The following is an 18383-nucleotide window of genomic DNA, read 5'->3' on the forward strand; positions in this document are numbered from 1 at the left end:
CACTTCCACCATTTTGGACTGAAAGCGACTACCGGATGCCAGTAAAACATCTAAATGTCGCCTTAAAAGTGCTGTACAAAAGTAAAACAATATTATCTCTATTCTGTTGTCATATTTCTTCCAAAATGGCCTGTGTCGATCAACAAAATATTATAAATATGATAAGCGTTTTCAGTCCAAAATGGAGGCAGTGGCTGTTGTCAAAGAAACACCACAAAGTTTTGTCTCTTTGCTTCTATACTCATTGGTCTACCTTCTGAAACTGGCACTGCTCACTCTCATGGCTTACTGGGACACTTGATGGAACTGCACCATTGTTAATGAAAATTGTTTCACCTGTGTGGGCTGTGAGAAAGGCGGTCTATATATCGGCAAAAAAAGCAACAGCAGCAATAGTTGAGAATTTCACATCTAGACACGAGATGTGCACCATCGACACTTGATGATGAGTGTCACAACTGTGGCTTGTTTTTTTTTATAAAGTTGTGTGTGTGTGTGTGTGTGTGTGTGTGTGTGTGTGTGTGTGTGTGTGTGTGTGTGTGTGTGTTTGAGACGTTCTACTTGAACATGGAGGTTCACTCTTGCTCTTGGAGATAGTATTTTGACAAAACAATCCTGACTCAAGGTGCACTTACCAGCTTTCTCTGCAGCTTTCAACCACATTTCACGGTCTTCGTCAGCAGATAAAGTTTGTTCAGTTGTCATAGAGCAACGCGTTCTTAGGTTTAGGCAACAAAACCACTTAGTTAGGTTTAGGAAAACAACAGCATTGTTGGGCTTAAAAGTACTACTTTAATACAGTAAAAATGACACTGAACATTGTGAACACGGGCCATGAACGAACAGCTGATTGTAATGTGAAAGTGAAACTTAATGCACTGGGACACGAACAACTGGTTGAAAGCCCTGTGTTTGTTGGACCCATCCACCTCCCCTCCCGCCCCGCCCGGTGTGTCTCTTTCGCTGTTTAAACTACGTCACCACCACAGCACTTTCTCTGAGCGTTTAATATTGACGCGGATGGGTTTACATTGTAGTTAATGGAAAGCCCGTTGCTTAGGTGGGGGTGCCTTGTGCGTCAGTATCGAACGCCAACGGCAGTGACAAAGCATCGGTATTTGGCGCCCTATGAATGAGAATGGGCTGCATAGAGATGTCATGGCTCAATTCATGATAGGTCACGTGATGACAGCTGAGCCATCTCCATGACAACTGTGCAAAATTCATTGTTGTTGAATGCACATGGGAAAGTTAGTGAGTGGACCATAGAAATAATTTTATAATAAAAATAAATAATTCTATGGAGTGGACATTGGCTTAAGATTGTTTTGTCAAATTAATATTATATATGTTAAACCTGCAAAATAAAATGTGGTTGTTTGTTGTTGTTTTGAGTTTCACTGTGTCCTGCAGGACTGTGTGAGCTCGTGTCACCACATTTTATTTGTCCAAAGAGATAAAAAGGTAAGTAATTAAACCAAACTTGCATTGTAGCTTATTATGATCCAGTTAGACGAGTACTGTACTGTGTAGCCTTTGACACATCTCACCCATGATAACAGATGACATGAAGCATTGATAACACTCACATTATTATATTCTTTTATGTATGAGATAGTTGTCTCCGCTGCAGCCAAACAGTTTTTCTATACTGTTATAAACTACTTCCTGGCCCCAGGTTGTAATAACACATTAATGTAGGGATATGCAACATATTCAAACAAAACTGAAACAATTCAGGCATTGAAATTAGACTTTTGACACAGGGCTCTTCTCAAAACAAGGACTTTAAGATTAGGTAATAAAGCAGGAAGCACTTTATGATTGAAGTAGATATTGCCAAACATTTTTTTTCAATTACACTCTCAGTAAGGCTGGAGTGTTTTTCTTTGCTGATATGTGCCTACCCTTACCAAAAATAAGTTTATTCACGTGTGCTATTAGTGTACTTCTTTTAAACTTAAAATAAGAGAGTATACTTTCAGTTTACTTTGTATGTACTTATCAGAGATATACATAACAAAAGTATACATAAGTATACTTGGCTCATACTGACAAGTGACGAGTATACAGAAAAGTCTAAGTATACTTGGCTACTTTTATTTGACACTTTGTTTTGAGTCACAAATAAAACAGGTGCTGCAATCCTGCTTCATGCATCTCAGAAACATTTCTAAAATAAAATCTTCTTTTATCAACTCTTGACCTCAATAGAGTAGTCAGCGCTCTACTGGTTGTACCCAGGTCTAGGCTGGTGACTAAGGGTGACAGGGCCTTTGCCATCAATGCCCCTAGACTGTGGAACAGCCTACCTCGGGACCTCAGGTTAGCCAGCTCTACTACCAATTTTAAATCTCTTTTAAAGGGACTGTTTGTAACTTTTTAAGGGTATAAATGTAGCGGGTCGGCACACATGCGCGTTCGCATATGCGCGCTCGCGTGTGGCCGGAGCCTCGTCTCCGCCGCCTGCTCTCCTTCACTCAGACAGCGCGCGCATCCTCGCTGTCTCGCTCCACCTCTAGACGTGAACGCGTGCTCACTACACACTGCAGAAGAGTTAGTTTAGCTCTGAGAATATCTAGTGAATGTAGAGTGGACGTTTGTGCAGAAATAAATGCTGCAGCTCCTCCAGACCAACAGAGGTTTCCCGTGTCTTGTGAAGTGACGGGGCTCCTCAAAGAGTTACGTTATCGGTTCGTTACCGACCGGGTGCCGGTGTCTTTGGCTGCGATCGTGAGGCGATAACGTAACTCGTTGAGGAGCCCTGCTGCTGAAGCCTGCGCTGAGCAGGAAAAGCCAACACTAGGATCAGCATTGATTCATGGAGAGACCTTCGTCTGGTCAGCTAACATTACTGCCAAGCAGCTGAAATATAGAGTGATATTGTGGTTTTAGCTGACATCTGTCGCCTCACTGTTTTGAGCAATGCTCGTTCATGTCTATGTAGAGCGAGCAAGCGCGAGCTCGACGCTGACTTCCGTTGATTTCAAGGCCACAGGTGTCGCTGTTAAGCAGCATTTCTCAATCCTACAAATAGTCTCTTTAAAAAAACCATTTTTATAAAAAGGCTTTTTTAACTCTGTAAGGCAACAGCTTGGTGCATCTTTTCCCCACACCTTATATTGTCCTCTTTTGGCATATGTGTAACTTATTGTTTTGATACCGCTGGTTACAGGTTTTAGTTTTCTCATTATTTGGTCTTTATGTTTTGTTCTTTTATTGTTGTTTTTATTTTGTCTGTATTTCATTGTATCTGTGCAAGCACTTTGAAGCTATGTTTAGAAAGGTGCTATACAAATAAAGATTATTCTTATTATCATTATTATAAATATACTTGGCTCATACTGACAAGTATACAGATAAATCTGTTTTCGAAACCGCATACTATACTAGTAGTACGTACTGATTTGGCCAAAATGTAGTATGTAGTATGTAGTATGCGAACAAAAGCAAAATCTCCAGTATGCCAGAAATACCCGGATGACGTACTGATTTGGAAAAATTCTCCAGTATGCATCGGACCAGTCTATCTCGCCTACTGTATCCCACAATGCAAAGCGGCGGAACAGCACAGGCTGCGGGTATAAAAACAGCAGCCAAAAGCTGCTCTTTTTTTACGTTTTCTGTAGCCATTTCAACACTAAATTCACTTCTGAACGTTTTTGAGGCGAGAAATCAACTGTGTAGATTATTAATATCGGCAGTTTTACGAAGTTAGATGGCGAATCGAACATTTGTTCCACCGTTGTCGGAGTTTAGAAGCTCCACAGAATACCGTGACAGCCAGCGAGCGCCTGCCCGGGTCGCTGCCAGCAAGCCGGGTAGTCACGCTCAGAGACCGCTATGAGCTGCTGTCTGTAGACGAGAGGCTTTGATTTCCTTGTTGACGGATAGTTTGTTTAAATATCACAACACAGATGTCCATTATAAATTAACAGGAAACTGTTTATTTGCCTTTTTTCGAGTTAAAAAGCTCCACAATCACCCGCGGGCGTAGCTCGCTGGAGAGCCGGCCAGTGACGCTCACAGAGCGGCTGCAGAGCAGCAGAGTGGCGAGGGAAGATGAGAGGAGAGGAAGAGGAGAGAAGAGGAGAGGGAAAGAGCAGCTTCTGACGGGGCAGAGAGGTTCCTGATGAGACAACATGACACTTTTTTAACATTTCTCTAATATCTGGAGGGAGATCAGTCCTTTTGCTGTAACTGAAAAAGCAGTTTGAGTAAAGTAAACGTTGTGGATGAATGTTTTATATTTCCCGTCTCTCCTCGTTGATGATCCTGTTTGTCGGACTTCTTTATGAGCTGTCAGAATAAATAGTTTAAACCTGCAGTATCTTATAAAGTAAACAAGCACAACATAAACAACAAAATCAAAGTTGTATTTTTTGATAATATTGTAATAGTGGTACAAGTTAGTTTTTTTGTCCTGTGCTTTAAGAGCTGGTTTGAAGGCTTAAGCCTCGTCTAGCATACTGCTAAATACATCACTTTAACTGTCACATACTGCATACTACTGAGGAACGCAGTATACAGTATGTACTGTATACTGCGTACTGCGCTCCTCAGTAGTATGCAGTATGCGGTTTCGAAAACAGCCTAAGTATACATATAGTAAGTAAAGCCAGGGCAGCACTCCACCACTAGGCTTCCTGTCAGCCAATCACTGCTCTCCTTCATGCAGACGACACAACCCGGAAGCCCCTCGCTGCTGTGCTGTGCTTTGTTTTGTTTTGGTAGTAGGAGTTGGATAAGAGAGGCAGGCAGCAGGCAGAAGGTCGGTCGGTCGGTCCGGTACCGGGGAGAAGAGAAGAGAAGAATCACTCACTTAAATGGGGAGAGATATCTCGGGTATGGAAGATGAAGGACCGATAGCAGCCGACGCCTGTATAAATATAAAAATGCCGAGTTTTATCAGCAGCAGTTTCGAGGAAGGGAGGCTGAGATTGTCCCGCAACATAGCGACGGAAAGTAACTTCACGGACGGCAAAGTTGAGCGAGATTTGAGCCGGTCAGACTCGGACGGAGGTGAGGAGAAGAGGAGCAGCGAGGAAGAGGAGGAGGAGAAGGGCAACAACAACAACAACTGCAACGGAGGAGGAGGAGGAGGAGGAGAGAGGAGGAGGGCGAGTGCTGTGGAGATTTTGAGGAGGAATTTCGGCGTTTCAAAGTCTCCCTCTCTGCCGACGCTGAGCGACTTCACTCCGGCTGAATCAGTCACAAGTCATCGTTATAGCGACGCCAGCAAGGTCACGTCTGTTACCTCTAAAGAGCACGTCTACTGCACTGTGTACTGTGTCGCTAACGACAGTCACCTCAAAGATGGTGAAATCACAGACGATGACACTGACGCACCACAAGCAGCAGCAGAAATGGACGAGGAGACAGAAGACGCGGGTTCGAGTCCCGCGGTGTCTCTGTACACACTGGACGACCTGGTGGACCCTTTCGGTTATGTGGTGCACCGGTTGTCCATGAAGGAGCAAGCTGGTGCAGAGACGTCGTCGATGCAGATTTGCCGGGTGTGCCTGGAGGAGAAAACCATCGCACCCTTGCCCTGCTGCAGGAAGGCCGTGTGCGATGAGTGCCTGAAGCTCTACGTCAGCTCCCAGGTTGGTAGGAGGGAGGAGGGAGGAGGGAGGAGGAGGGAGGGTGGTGTTTTTAGTGCAGCAGGGTGTCACACAGGGTGCCAGAGAGCTAGGCATTGCTGGGTCAAGTCAGCAGCTGGTTCAAGTGTCCTTGAGGCAGCAGCAGCAATAACACACTGTCTTTTCTATCATAAGTGTCATATTTGGCATCTTATCTACTCCCAAAGCGTGGGGCCGAGCTGGCATTGAATTATTTGACCCCACATGTTTTGAATGCACCAATCCAACTTTTTCAGTCCCGATACTGATACCTGGGCTTTGGGTATCGGCCGATACCGAGTACCGTTCCGATACGTAGTACAGCGAGCTGGTCATTGTTGTGAAAGAAATCCTGACCAGGCGATGCTGCAACAATGACCCGCTAGTTGTACATTATCCCGCTTATTACACGGCTACTTACTTAAAGGGACTGTTTGTAAGAATCAAAAATTGGTTGTAACAGCGACACCTGTGGCCGTTAAGTTAAGGAAAGTCAGCGTCCTGTTGCTCGCCCTCGCCCGTGTGCACGCGCTACCTGAATGTGAGCGAGCATCCGTCAAATCAGTAAGGCGACACACGTCAGCTAAAACCACAATATCACTCTACATTTCACCTGCTTGGCAGTAATGTTAGCTGACCAGGCGAAGGTCTCTCCATGAATCAGTGCTGATCCTAGTATTGGCTTTTCCTGCCTCAGCCTCCCGACCGCGGCCGGAGGGCGAGCTGAGCGAGCGAGAACGAGCGTGAGTGAACTGTGTGAGTGAGTGAAGGCAGGCAGCCAGGCAGGCAGCGGAGCAGAGAACCGCAGGGACTCCGGCCCTGCAGACAAAAGCTACGGTTTCCCCCGCGTCCTCCGACCGCGGCCAACACTGTTTAACAGACGGGCTTCACTAAATACAACTTTGCGGTTTTGGTGCTTCCGTGTAGTTTGTGTTGGAGTCTGAGTCTGAACAGCGTAGCCTAACGCGAGCGCGCATGGGACACCGACCCGGATTGATTTATACGTGTAAGAAGTTACAAACAGTCCCTTTTAAGAAATCAATAATTTGATACAAAAGCGCCAGAGTCCGATATCAGAACTGCGCCCATAGCAACGGTCTGTTATAAAGAAATAACAAACCGTAGAACGCCACAATCGACCAATCAGAATCGAGTATTCAACACAGCCGTGTAATAACAGTGTTTAATTAATATGATGATAATCATATGATTGGCCCCATTGTCACCGATATCTGATCGGGCTATCTGAATCAATATCGGCCCGATATCCAATCCGGTATCGGTGCATCCCTATCTTATTCAGCAGAATTTCCTTCTCTCAGGCTCACCTATTGAAGGAAGATTTCACCATCAGATCAGACACTACTTGCAGTAAAGTTACAATCCAACAAAACACAAGTGTGTCCTTCAACTTGGCTCATCTTCTACATTGTTTCCTTCACTTCAAAATGCCTTTTGTTGATGCCAGAAAATATGCCTAAGCATCCCAGCAGTGTGTTACACAGAGAGAGCAGCACCATGACAAAGTCATTCTTTAACTGCGCCAAAATGGGTCACAATAGGGCCACAACATATCTTGTGGCCACAATGCATTCTGTAGTAGGGCTGGGCAATATGGCGACATATATCGTCAAAACGATATAAAAATGTCTATCGGTAAGGGCTCCTATTCATTGATTCTGTTGATGATTTGCACTTATAAAACAAGGAACTGAATAATAGACGGATGAAACATTTACTTCCTTTAATTCGGTGCAGCTTCCATGGAAATAAGGCCTCAGCAATGAAAGGCATGTTGCCAATCGCTGCTCCCTAACAGAGCTAAAGTGTTTCAGGATGGATGTCTTTAAATGCCTCATTCATGCTGGTACAATCCTCTGATCATAATCCCAGTTTTAATAAACATGTATGCTATCCCAGTTATTTTATGAGTCCCTGTTAAATTACAATCTTAGGCCCTTTGCTACTGTTACTATAATCTGCTTTAATCTCTTTAGGAAGAACAGCTTTTATCAGTCATCCAGACAGCTTTATCTTTATCTGCAATTGTCTTGCTTTGATAACAAGGCATGAATAATCACACAAACACAGAGACAAGCAGACTCTCTGATAAGAACACCGAGATAAGGGGTCATGTAAACTATCTTTGTGTAGGTGGAATTTTTTTCAATGTACTGCAATCCTTTTTCAGCACACATTGCGTGGTGTTAACCCTTAGTGGGTATAGTAAGCATTATGTCAGAGAGATCTGAGTATGTGGTCATAGATAGGAGGAGGTCAGTACCTTGCTCCAGGGGAGGCGGGGTAGATGGCTGCTACAGGAGACTGGATTGCACGGGTCTGATGCTAACCGTGTTGTTGTGCCAAGGATTAAACCATTACTTTATTTAGCTACCTCCTCAAATCAAGGCAATGGTGTTGGGATTATTTTAAAGATGACCTACTATGCTTATTTTCAGGTGCATATTTGTATTTTGAGTTTCTATTAGAACATGGTTACATTCTTTAATGTTCAAAATAGCTCAGTCTGTTGTGATTGGTCAACCGAACCAAACTCTTCGGACTCCGCTCTAACTAGCTTTGTTTGAGGACGTGCCAAAGTAGCTGCTAGACAGGTATTATGCAGATGTGTTACTTGGTGACATCACCACGTTACGGAAGAAAAGGCAGGGATATAGTAGCAGACAGATGTATTTAGATGTATTTAGATTCACTTAGAAAATTATCTTCTCTTCATCACAGTCCCATCAGTGAGCTCAAGTACCCCTTTATTGGCACCATCCATCATGTTCCAAATGCGGTTTTATGAATGAATTATAAACTGGATGTTATTTAACACTATTCATTTCATTTTGTTGATTATGTCAAGTTTGCATTCATACCACTACCACTTGGAGTGGCAAAGGCTGGAGGTTTCAACCAGTTATCCATTACTTTAAAATAGCAAATTTAACTGTTAATCCAACACTTTAACATAACTAACATTATTTCAACTCAACTGCTTATCCATTACTTTTAGCCGTTTCAACTATTTTTCAATTGCCTTTAGCTTATTATTAGTATACCCCCGCGACAACGTAGTTGGGGTTATATAGCACTCCGTGTGTCCGTCCATCTGTCCTTTCTGTCCTTTCTGTCCTTTCTGTCCGTTCGCGTATCACACTTTCGTTTCCGGAGCAGAACTCGGAAACTATTTCACTTAGGAACTTCAAATTTGGTATGATGGTTGAAAGTGTCGTCTACTTGTGCCTTTAGGGGGTGAGAAGTCCAGGGCGCCCAAATTTTTGGACATTTTGGCCAAAAACTGTGATTTTTTTTTTCGACTTCAACTTCGTTTCCAGAGTAGATCTCGAAAACTATTTAACTTAGGAACTTCAAATTTGGGTCTAGTTGTGCCTTTTGGGGATTAGAAGTCCAGGGTGATAATAACAAGCTAGATTGTGCTCAATAGACTAATTCCATTAGTTCCAAAAGGGCAAAACCTTTGGCCCTACTTTTTTCGGGGTCAAGCAGTGAGCGGGGTTATGTGAGCCATGCTCACTTTTGCCTTTGCTCACTTGCTTTTTCAAGCGCTTTTAATAGCAATTGTGGTGTTTAGGTGTTACAACTGCCTCAAGCTGATGGGCAGCTTGCTGGTTATGTAGTAAAAATCTGCATCACACCAATTTATAATCCTATTTGGCTGTTTCTTTTTTGTCCCCATAACAAATATGTATATATATATATCTTCAAATCAAATCATACTTTCTATTTTTAGCTGAGTTTAGCCGGATTACACCTCAGGCTACAAATACAGCTAGATAGGAATCGCTGCTGTATGAGTTACAGCACCACAATGTGCACAAACCTTATATTACGCAGGTCAGGCCTAACTGTATTGTCACTGCACACTGACACTACATAGTATTAGTTTCAGATTTGACTGATTTGGCTTATGTTTCGCCTCCACATTTTAAAACACCACACACAGTGACACGTGCATGTGAGAGACCCAGATAATGTGGCAGCATTTTTAACCGGTCCAACCAGTCTGGCTGTGGTCATCGCAGTGTCAGTGTTGTGGCAACAATACTGACACATCAGCTCTTATGCCCGTCAGAGCAGAGGATACATTTTCATAATCATGTGACAGGCTTTTAGTTTGTAGGTGTATGTGTACGCATGCTGTAGGGGATATTGTTGGGTGTAGCACCATCATAGGCTGATGCTATTGTTCTTAGCTTTCTGTGTTACAGAAACACACACTGACAAAATATCTTATCATGTGTCAGAACAACTGGTCTCACTGGCTTTGATGACCTGAACATGTGGGGTGAAAGAGATAGAAAGAAAATATGAAACGAGGAAGAGAGAGAGAGAGAGAGAAAGAGAAGGAACCGGAGAAGAAGAGATGCCCTGGGAGGAAACAAAGACAAAAAGAGAGCTAGATGGTGAAAGGGAAGTATGATGCTTAACTGTATCCAAGGTCAGATTAGATGAGATCTGAACACACATACTTGTATTGCTTTGGTTTGAACCCAGGTGTGAACTTGAATGACCTAAATGTGTGCTTTTGTAACAGAGTTTAGTAAGGTTATGAAATAGGGCACCCATATCCCTGAAGGTGGTAAAGTATTGTGTCAAATTGTATGTTTTATGTTTATTTTAGGGCTATCAATCAATTAAAATATTTAATCACAAATTAATTGCACATTTTTGTGTATATTTTGTTCAAAATGTACCTTAAAGGGAGATTTGTCCAGTATTTGTTACTCTTATCAACATGGGAGTGGGCAAATGTGCTGCTTTATGCAAAAGTATGTATATATTTATTATTGGAAATCAATTAACAACACAAAAACAATGACAGATATTGTCCAGAAACCCTCACAGGTACTGCATTTAGCATAAAATATATGCTCAAATCGTAACATGGCAAACTGCAGCCCAACAGGCAACAACAGCTGTCAGTGTGTCAGTGTGCTGACCTGACTATGACTTACCCAAAACTGCATGTGATTATCATAAAGTGGGCATGTCTGTAAAGTAATTTAATATATATTTTTTAAATGTCTGTTTCCTTATGGCTCTGGTAATGTCTATGATAAGGTCCACTTGGTATAACTGACTGCCGAGCACTTGGACTGGACTAACTAATGCGTGTCTGTGTGTGCTTTGATACATATTAACTTCCACTCTATCCACTGCCTCCTTCAGCCTTCCATTCATCTACCTGTTACTCGCTCTATTCTTGGGTAAATTATTAACCATCTCCCATCAGTGGTTAGAATATACTCCACAAGATTTGATACTGATAGTCCACTACAATGACAAAGAAACTCACCACAGGCAGATCCAAATTGAAATTAACATTTTAGTGTTACTTTCACTTTAAACATATATTCTTTGTCTTGCTGTAAACCTTTAATGTGCTTGAATTAGGACTTTAAATCTAACCTAGTCTAGCACATTTTTTTATCTGTTCAAAGTGTACCTTAAAGGGAGACAGCTGTTGTTGCCTGTTGGGCTGCAGTTTGCCATGTTATGATTTGAGCATATTTGTTATGCTAAATGCAGTACCTGTGAGGGTTTCTGGACAATATTTGTCATTGTTTTGTGTTGTTAATTGATTTACATTAATAAATATATACATACATTTGCATAAAGCAGCATATTTGTCCACTCCCATGTTGATAAGAGTATTACATACTTGACAAATCTCCTTTTAAGGTACATTTTGAACAGATAAAAAATGTGTGATTTAATTTTCGATTAATTATGATTAACTATGGACAATCGTGTGATTATTTACAGCGTATATATTTGTTTTACAGCGTTATTTAACCTCCTTCCGACAAGCTAGTATGACATGGTTGGTACCAATGGATTCCTTAGGTTTTCTACTTTCATATGATGCCAGTATCTTCACTCTAGTTTTAGAACTGAGTCCGCTACAACCTCCGAAACATTGATTGCGTTAATGCATTTAAGAAATTAGTTTGAAATGAATTTGCGTTAACGCGTTATTATCCCGTCAACTTTGACAGCCCTAGCTTGAATAAATTTGTAATCTTTGTGATGTTTCCCAGGTGCGAGTAGCCAAATCTTACATCAGCTGTCCGATCCCAGAGTGCAGTGGCTACCTTGAGGAGGGAGTGGTGATTTCCCATTTGGCCAATGAAGATGTGGCGAAATACCGTTACTTTCTGGAGTTGAGTCAGCTGGACTCGAGCACCAAACCCTGCCCCCAGTGCAGCGAGTTCACCTCTCTGAAGGCGAGCAACCTCAACCGCTCCGAGCACAAGTACAAGGTAAGATGACGGTTCCAATACACCAAGGAAATACACGAGAAATTGAAATTTAAAAGTAACCTAAGCATGGGTCTGCTGTCTCCTTTTTCCCTACTGTAGATCCAGTGTAGCAATTGCCAGTTTGTGTGGTGCTTTAAATGCCACGCGCCGTGGCACAGTGGGGTCAAATGTCGCGAATACAGGAAAGGAGACAAGCTGCTACGAAGCTGGGCGAGTGTCATAGAGCACGGACAAAGAAACGCCCAGAAATGTCCAAAGTGCAAGGTAAGGACACAAGATATTATGATGCTTGTTTTTCTTGCTGTACAACACAGGCGGAGGAATGCTGAATGTGGCCACCATGTGACATGGGTAAATGGAAAGGAGGGTTGACTGATGGAGGGTGGAATCAATGTAGATGAATAAATCAATGACGGCTAAGAGAAGCATGAGAGCAAGAGCACATGATGGATGGGGAGCTGTAGAGAAGTAGATTGTAGCTCAAAGTGCATGTGGAACAGCAGGACAGTGATGCAAAGACAGTGAGTGAACATATTGAAAATATAATGATGTCTCTCTGCTGCACAAAACCAAATCTGGTAGACTCACTGGCATCCCTCTCGCATTCATAAAACAAGCCTGGTCTCATTACGAGCAAGTTAGTCTACACAATATCTAATTCGACTGTCAGGAGATGACTAAAGCGAGACATAGATTAAGCTAATTACCGGTATGTGGGAACTGTTTGCTCGCAGCAGCAAACACTTTCCATCTGTGTTCGTCGCACTGATGTCTCTGAATTTGTGCTCTGGAAGCAGGAAGAGAAGATGGTGTTTGACTGTGATGCCAGCAAATTGGTGTCATGCTGTGTTTAGCTGGAAAAAGAGGCTGAGAGCAGCTGAACTTAATGCCCAGTTTATAGTAGGACTGCTCACCGCTACAGCAGCCAAATAGCAAAGATCCATTAAGTGTACCGCTGCATATTGCAGTGATAGATGCTGGACCAGATGCTTATAGTTTACAGCTTAGAGTAAATTCTGCTAGTGTTGCATTTTAGAGCTGTTAAGACTCGGGGAATTGTACCCATTTTACAATAGACTGAGTTGATCTGGAGTCTGGAAGAACACAATGACAGATTCAGATTGGTTCCCAAGCTAAAAGAGTGAATGAATTTCCTTATGAATATAATGTTTATATGGTAAATCTCTTCTTTTTTTCCCTCCCTTCTTGCTCTTGCCTCATCTATGTCCGTAGATCCATATCCAGCGTACAGAGGGATGTGACCATATGACATGCACGCAGTGTAACACTAACTTCTGCTACCGTTGTGGAGAACGCTACCGACACCTTAGGTTAGTATACTTTCTTTTATAACTTTCTTTTCTCCGACTGCCTTTTCCACCTCCTTCTAATCTGATTTAATCTTAAACTTCCTGTTGTCAGGTTTTTTGGGGACCATACATCCAACCTCAGCGTGTTTGGATGCAAGTATCGCTATCTACCTGATAAACCTCATCTGAGACGGCTAATTAGAGGGTCGGTCTGTGGTAAGTTTGTGTGTGCGTGGATAGAGATTAACTTTTTAACCTCAGTTTTTAGCCATCCCAGGGGCGTGAATCGTAATGTCTTTGGAAATCCTCTGAGTTTTCCTCTAGCACCACTATCAGGTCAATATTTAAATGTGTTCAACATTTTGGTTCATGACCAAATACCAGGCGGCAACCTCCGGGTCTGAAAAGTGAAGCCAAAGTGGAAGTGCCTTAAACTTGCATTCTTTCTAACAGCCAGCAGGGGGCGACTCCTCTGGTTGCAAAAAGAAGTCTGATTGTATAGAAGTCAATGAGAAAATGACCCTACTTCTCACTTGATTTATTACCTCAGTAAACATTGTAAACATGAGTTTATGGTCTCAATCGCCAGTTTCAAGTCTTCTTCAATACAGCATGATGTTCATTTAGTAAATTATGGTCCCATTTAGAGTCAAATAGACAGGTTGCTACCACGGCGTTGTCCGGTCTGGGTGTTGTTCGTGTTTTGAAAGTTAATTGTAACATTTTAGTCCCTTAAAAATGTCTTATTCAGCATTCGGTTGTACTTAGCTCCACCCTCTCGTGTCTCTTCTGGTTGCAAAAAAACAACATGGCGACGGACAAAATTTCTAACTCGAGGCTCCAAAACCGTAGTCCACAAACCAATGGGTGACGTCACGGTGGCTGCGTCCACTTCTTATATACAGTCTATACCAAATACCTGTAAATGACATTCCCATCAGCCTCAGCTGTACTTTGTGCTTATTGCTAATTAGCAAATGTTAGCATGCTAACACGCTAAACTAAGACGGTGAACATTGTAAACATTATAATTTACCTGCTAAACATTTGCTTTGTCACTGTGAACATGTTAGCATGCTGACATTAGCATTGAGCTTAAAGCACCGCTGTGCCTAAGGACAGCCTCAAAGAGATGCTAGCACGGCTGTGTAGACTTGTTTGTTTTAGCATACAGCCAGGAATATTGAGTTTACAGCTGCATATTTGAAGCTACCCAGTTTGACAGCTACTGTGTCTTCTGTTATCAGGCATTAGTTAGCCAGTGACACATTTAGTAGTTTCAATGAGTTATTTAAAAATAAATCATTGTTAAACTTTCTGTTGTAGCCGCATTCCCTCAACCTGCTTTATTTTCTGTAATTCGGCTTTAGTGAGTGAAGCGTTACCTTGAATGACCCAAAATGAACCATGTTGCACTCAGCCGTGGATTATAATTGTAGATTAGAGAGAGCAATAGCGATAGAAAGTGGAAGTGGAATTGTTTTTTTTCTCATCATGCACTGGATATAAAAACTAAATGTGTTGTCGCTACCCTGCCTGATGGCCGGCCAGCCTCGTCCTCTCTGTGACGGACATTAATTCACCCCTCGATAACAACAGCAATGAACACATTCCATATTTAACTCTGTGCTTGCCTCCGAGGAAAGCTTTATAATGAAGTGTGAAATCATCACACATCGGATTATGTTAGTTATAATTATCCATTCACAGTTATCAAATCTTTACGCACCGGCGAGCCTCCGGGAAGCTGATAGATTTGTTTGACTCTGCTCTCCATGACAGCTACAGCTAGTTATATCAGCGGGGCGCCTGTTGGAACCGGGAGCTAATTTGTCCCTTAACGAGAACCACTTAGCCATTACAGCTCTTGTCTTTATACCGCGGCACAGATTTTGCATTTTTAATGTGGATGAAGAATTTTCCCCTTTTAAAATCTGCTTCAGCGTCCCTCCACAGCCAAATTGATGCACCGGTTGCCAAACATATGAATATTTTGCGGCGATTCATTAAAATTTAAACAAAATGTAACAAAACCACACATCAATTTTGAATCATGCAATTTTTATCCCATCTAAAAAGAACATTTATTCATTTCCCTCCCTCTCTCTCTCTCTCTCTGTCTGTTTGTCTCTGCAGCCACTAAGGTGCTGATCGCTCCAGTGGCCATTGTGCTGGTCGTGGTGCTCGGAGCTCTCGCACTGGTGATAGGTAACACAATTATACACATGAACACACACACGCCCATTAAACAGATAACAGCTAAATGGTTTGACTATATTACAGATATTTTCCTTCCACGCAGCAAAGCAGGTGCGCCGTCTCAACATGCCACACACTTTGTATGAACATGCGTTGCCAGTCTCAGTTTCATATCCTCCTGTAGAAGAGAAGTAAACTCTTCTTTCTTTTTAAAAGCCAAAGCTGTAGATCCAGATTATCGCTCTCTTTTACTTCCTGGAGCTACATTTACTAGTAATATCATCCAGCTGCTCTCTGCGAGCACTCTGTCAGACAGCATTGTGAACTATTGATGTTTCGGCTGAACTGTAATTAGTGTTAATCTCTTTCCCGTGTCTGTGCGTCTGACAGATGATCCGCCGCCGGCTAACATGCCGTGATGGCAGATTCACATTTATTTTCATCGTTATTAGAATCAGTGTTGTGCCGCCGCTGCTGTTGCTGCTTCTCTTTTTCAGCTCAATTAATTTCACTTTATGCCAGATCTGTAGGCAGTGTGCTATAAGATGGAATAATCAAATCAAATCCATATAGAAAAATTCATCAGAGCTTAACATTAAGAGATAATTCAAGATTTATATTGTACGTTAATTAAAATGAGTATCATTAGGGACAAGAATAGTTTGCTTTAATTCATCTCTCCTCCCCTGTCTGCAGGTTTGGTAGCTTTCCCGGTCTACTATGTGTGTAAGAGGAGGAAGAAGCAGCGCACGCAGCAGGGTTCCGGACGGTGGATCTGACTGAAACCTGCCCTCCCCTGCACTTCATCTCTAGACCGCGCACACACAGCCTCGAAAGACGACGCCCACATCTCCTCAGGGATGAACACGCCAGCCTGAGTCATCGCAAAAAGTCTGAGAGGAACATCCCAAAATTAACATTGGCTATTAGAGAAGACCTTTAACTTTGGAAGGAAGTACATAAACATATAAAGCGAGGCCTGGATAATCACACGTCATCACGTCGAGAATGTTTGTATCTCACTGGACCGCTGCTGCAAAAAGGAATGCTGGATATTCAAGAAGAAAAGGAGAAAAAAAACATGCAGATTTAACTTCTCGAGCAGCCACTGTCTTGAGTGCTCTTCACATGATGGAAGTGTTTGAATCCCCTTAAAAATCTCCATAAAATTTCAGAGCCATCAGCTATTTTAAAGGGATAGTTTGGGGTGTATTGAAGCGGGGTTGTATGAGGTACTTATTCATAGTCGGTGTGTTACCTACAGTAGATGATGGTTGGCACGCCCCCAGTTTGGATAATAATACAATATCCATAGTCAGTAATACACTGACTAAGTACCTCATACAACCCCACTTCAAAACACCCAAACTATCCCTTTTAAGAACTTTCTTGCTGGCCACCTCTTGTCCCGATACAGGAAGTTTCAGCCGTGTATGTTTGCAAGCTTTTCACTCTTCTGTCTCACATTTAACAACAGCTATCTATGAAGGAGAACAAATCTAAAACACACGTAACAGACAGTTTTGTTTTAAAAGAGCAAGCTTGGAACCCGTTGGTTAGCCTGATATGATGACATACTATTGCAGGATATTGTGGATGAAAGGTTTTAAAATGTTTGATATCAGAAATTATAAACGCTGATTGCTGGAAAACGATAGGAGGAGCTTCACAGATGAATAGCTGAGAAATGTGGGGAAATAGTATCTGCTTTGTTGAACTTTTTGCAAAAAGCTTCTTCAGCCATTTGTCAAAAGTGCAAGACGGAAATTGAATTTAGGATCAAGTCATGGCGGGAAATTGAGTTCTCACAGATGCAACAAAGCTGGACATTGAATTTGTTCAATCTCTGTTTGTTGGAAACTCAATTTTCTTTGGATATTGACAAGCACACACTATTCAGAATAATATGAAGGACTTAACTTGGAGGGATGGAAGGATGATACTTAACTATTGAATAACCTGGATGACTGTCTGATGTCAAGTTTTTGCTGGAAATTTTGAAAGTTGGGTGTCCCCACCCTGAGAGTGACACCTAGTTTTAAAGGCCACACCCACCTTAGCTGTAAGAAAAAAACGGGGTTCCTGTTTTACAACAAATATTCAGCCCACTGACCCCAAAATGAAATATTTGAAATGCCAATTAGAAGCTCCATTGTTTTCTGTTGTGGCTGTCCATCAGCTCCTCCTTCTATCTGTCCCCTGCGTCCTCCCTGTCCTTTGGTCTCTGTCCTGGCTGGACGGTGGCTCATACACCCTCCCTGCCTGGCAGCTCTTCTCTCTGCCGTGCGCCCACACTGTATGCCAGTATCTGCATCATCAAAAAAAAAAAAAAAAAGAAGCTGCTGTGCGGCAATTGTGCCAAAACAAAACGCTGAATGTGGCGGGACAGACACGTTGACCCTGTCCCTTTTGTTAGATTTCTTTGTTACTGTTTTTTTCGGGGTTGCCGAGGCTTTGGGTGGCGATGCTGTCGGTGTGTAGTGGAGTCCGCATGAAGAAATACTGACTCTGTAAGATTGTAGGAATATGCTTTAGATAGCTGAAAGCTGCTTAGAATTAAAATGACTGAATTGCAAATGGTACCTGTAGATGAACAGAATGAAGTATTTAAGATTTTACGTTTTATTTCTTTGTAGTCTGGGTGGTGGTTTGATTAAGAGCTTTATTTTTTTAAAGAAATGAGTTCAGAGGTTATCGACAGGCTGCTGTGCATTGAATGTGTGGTAGATTAAAGTCGGATGTTGATTATTAGGTGATCAAGTTTTTAAGAAGTGATGCAGAGAGTTCGGTTTTGCGTCTCATATTGCAGTGATAAAAGGACGTCCGTCTGGAGAGTTTGGATAGTGGCTTTTAACGTACATATATTTAACTCATTCACCCTGGCACACACTCCTAGAAAGCACACACGCAGAGTGCTGCCAGGAAACAGGAGATTTTCAAGAGCTTTAAAGGTCGTCACCTGG

The 18383-nt window shown here is 42.3% G+C and overlaps 1 protein-coding gene across 1 annotated transcript; it reads left to right on the plus strand.

The window, feature by feature from the left end:
- Nucleotides 1-4694: 4694 nt before the first annotated feature.
- On the plus strand, nucleotides 4695-16729 carry rnf217 (ring finger protein 217). Its single transcript, XM_074615127.1, has 7 exons — nucleotides 4695-5606; nucleotides 11690-11911; nucleotides 12011-12175; nucleotides 13145-13242; nucleotides 13334-13437; nucleotides 15358-15429; nucleotides 16117-16729. The coding sequence occupies exons 1-7, from the start codon at nucleotides 4827-4829 to the stop codon at nucleotides 16197-16199; spliced, it is 1524 nt and encodes a 507-aa protein (XP_074471228.1). The 5' UTR covers nucleotides 4695-4826; the 3' UTR covers nucleotides 16200-16729.
- Nucleotides 16730-18383: the final 1654 nt, after the last annotated feature.

Source organism: Sebastes fasciatus, chromosome 18, assembly GCF_043250625.1.
Source record: "Sebastes fasciatus isolate fSebFas1 chromosome 18, fSebFas1.pri, whole genome shotgun sequence".
NCBI classification, from domain to species: Eukaryota; Metazoa; Chordata; class Actinopteri; order Perciformes; family Sebastidae; genus Sebastes; species Sebastes fasciatus.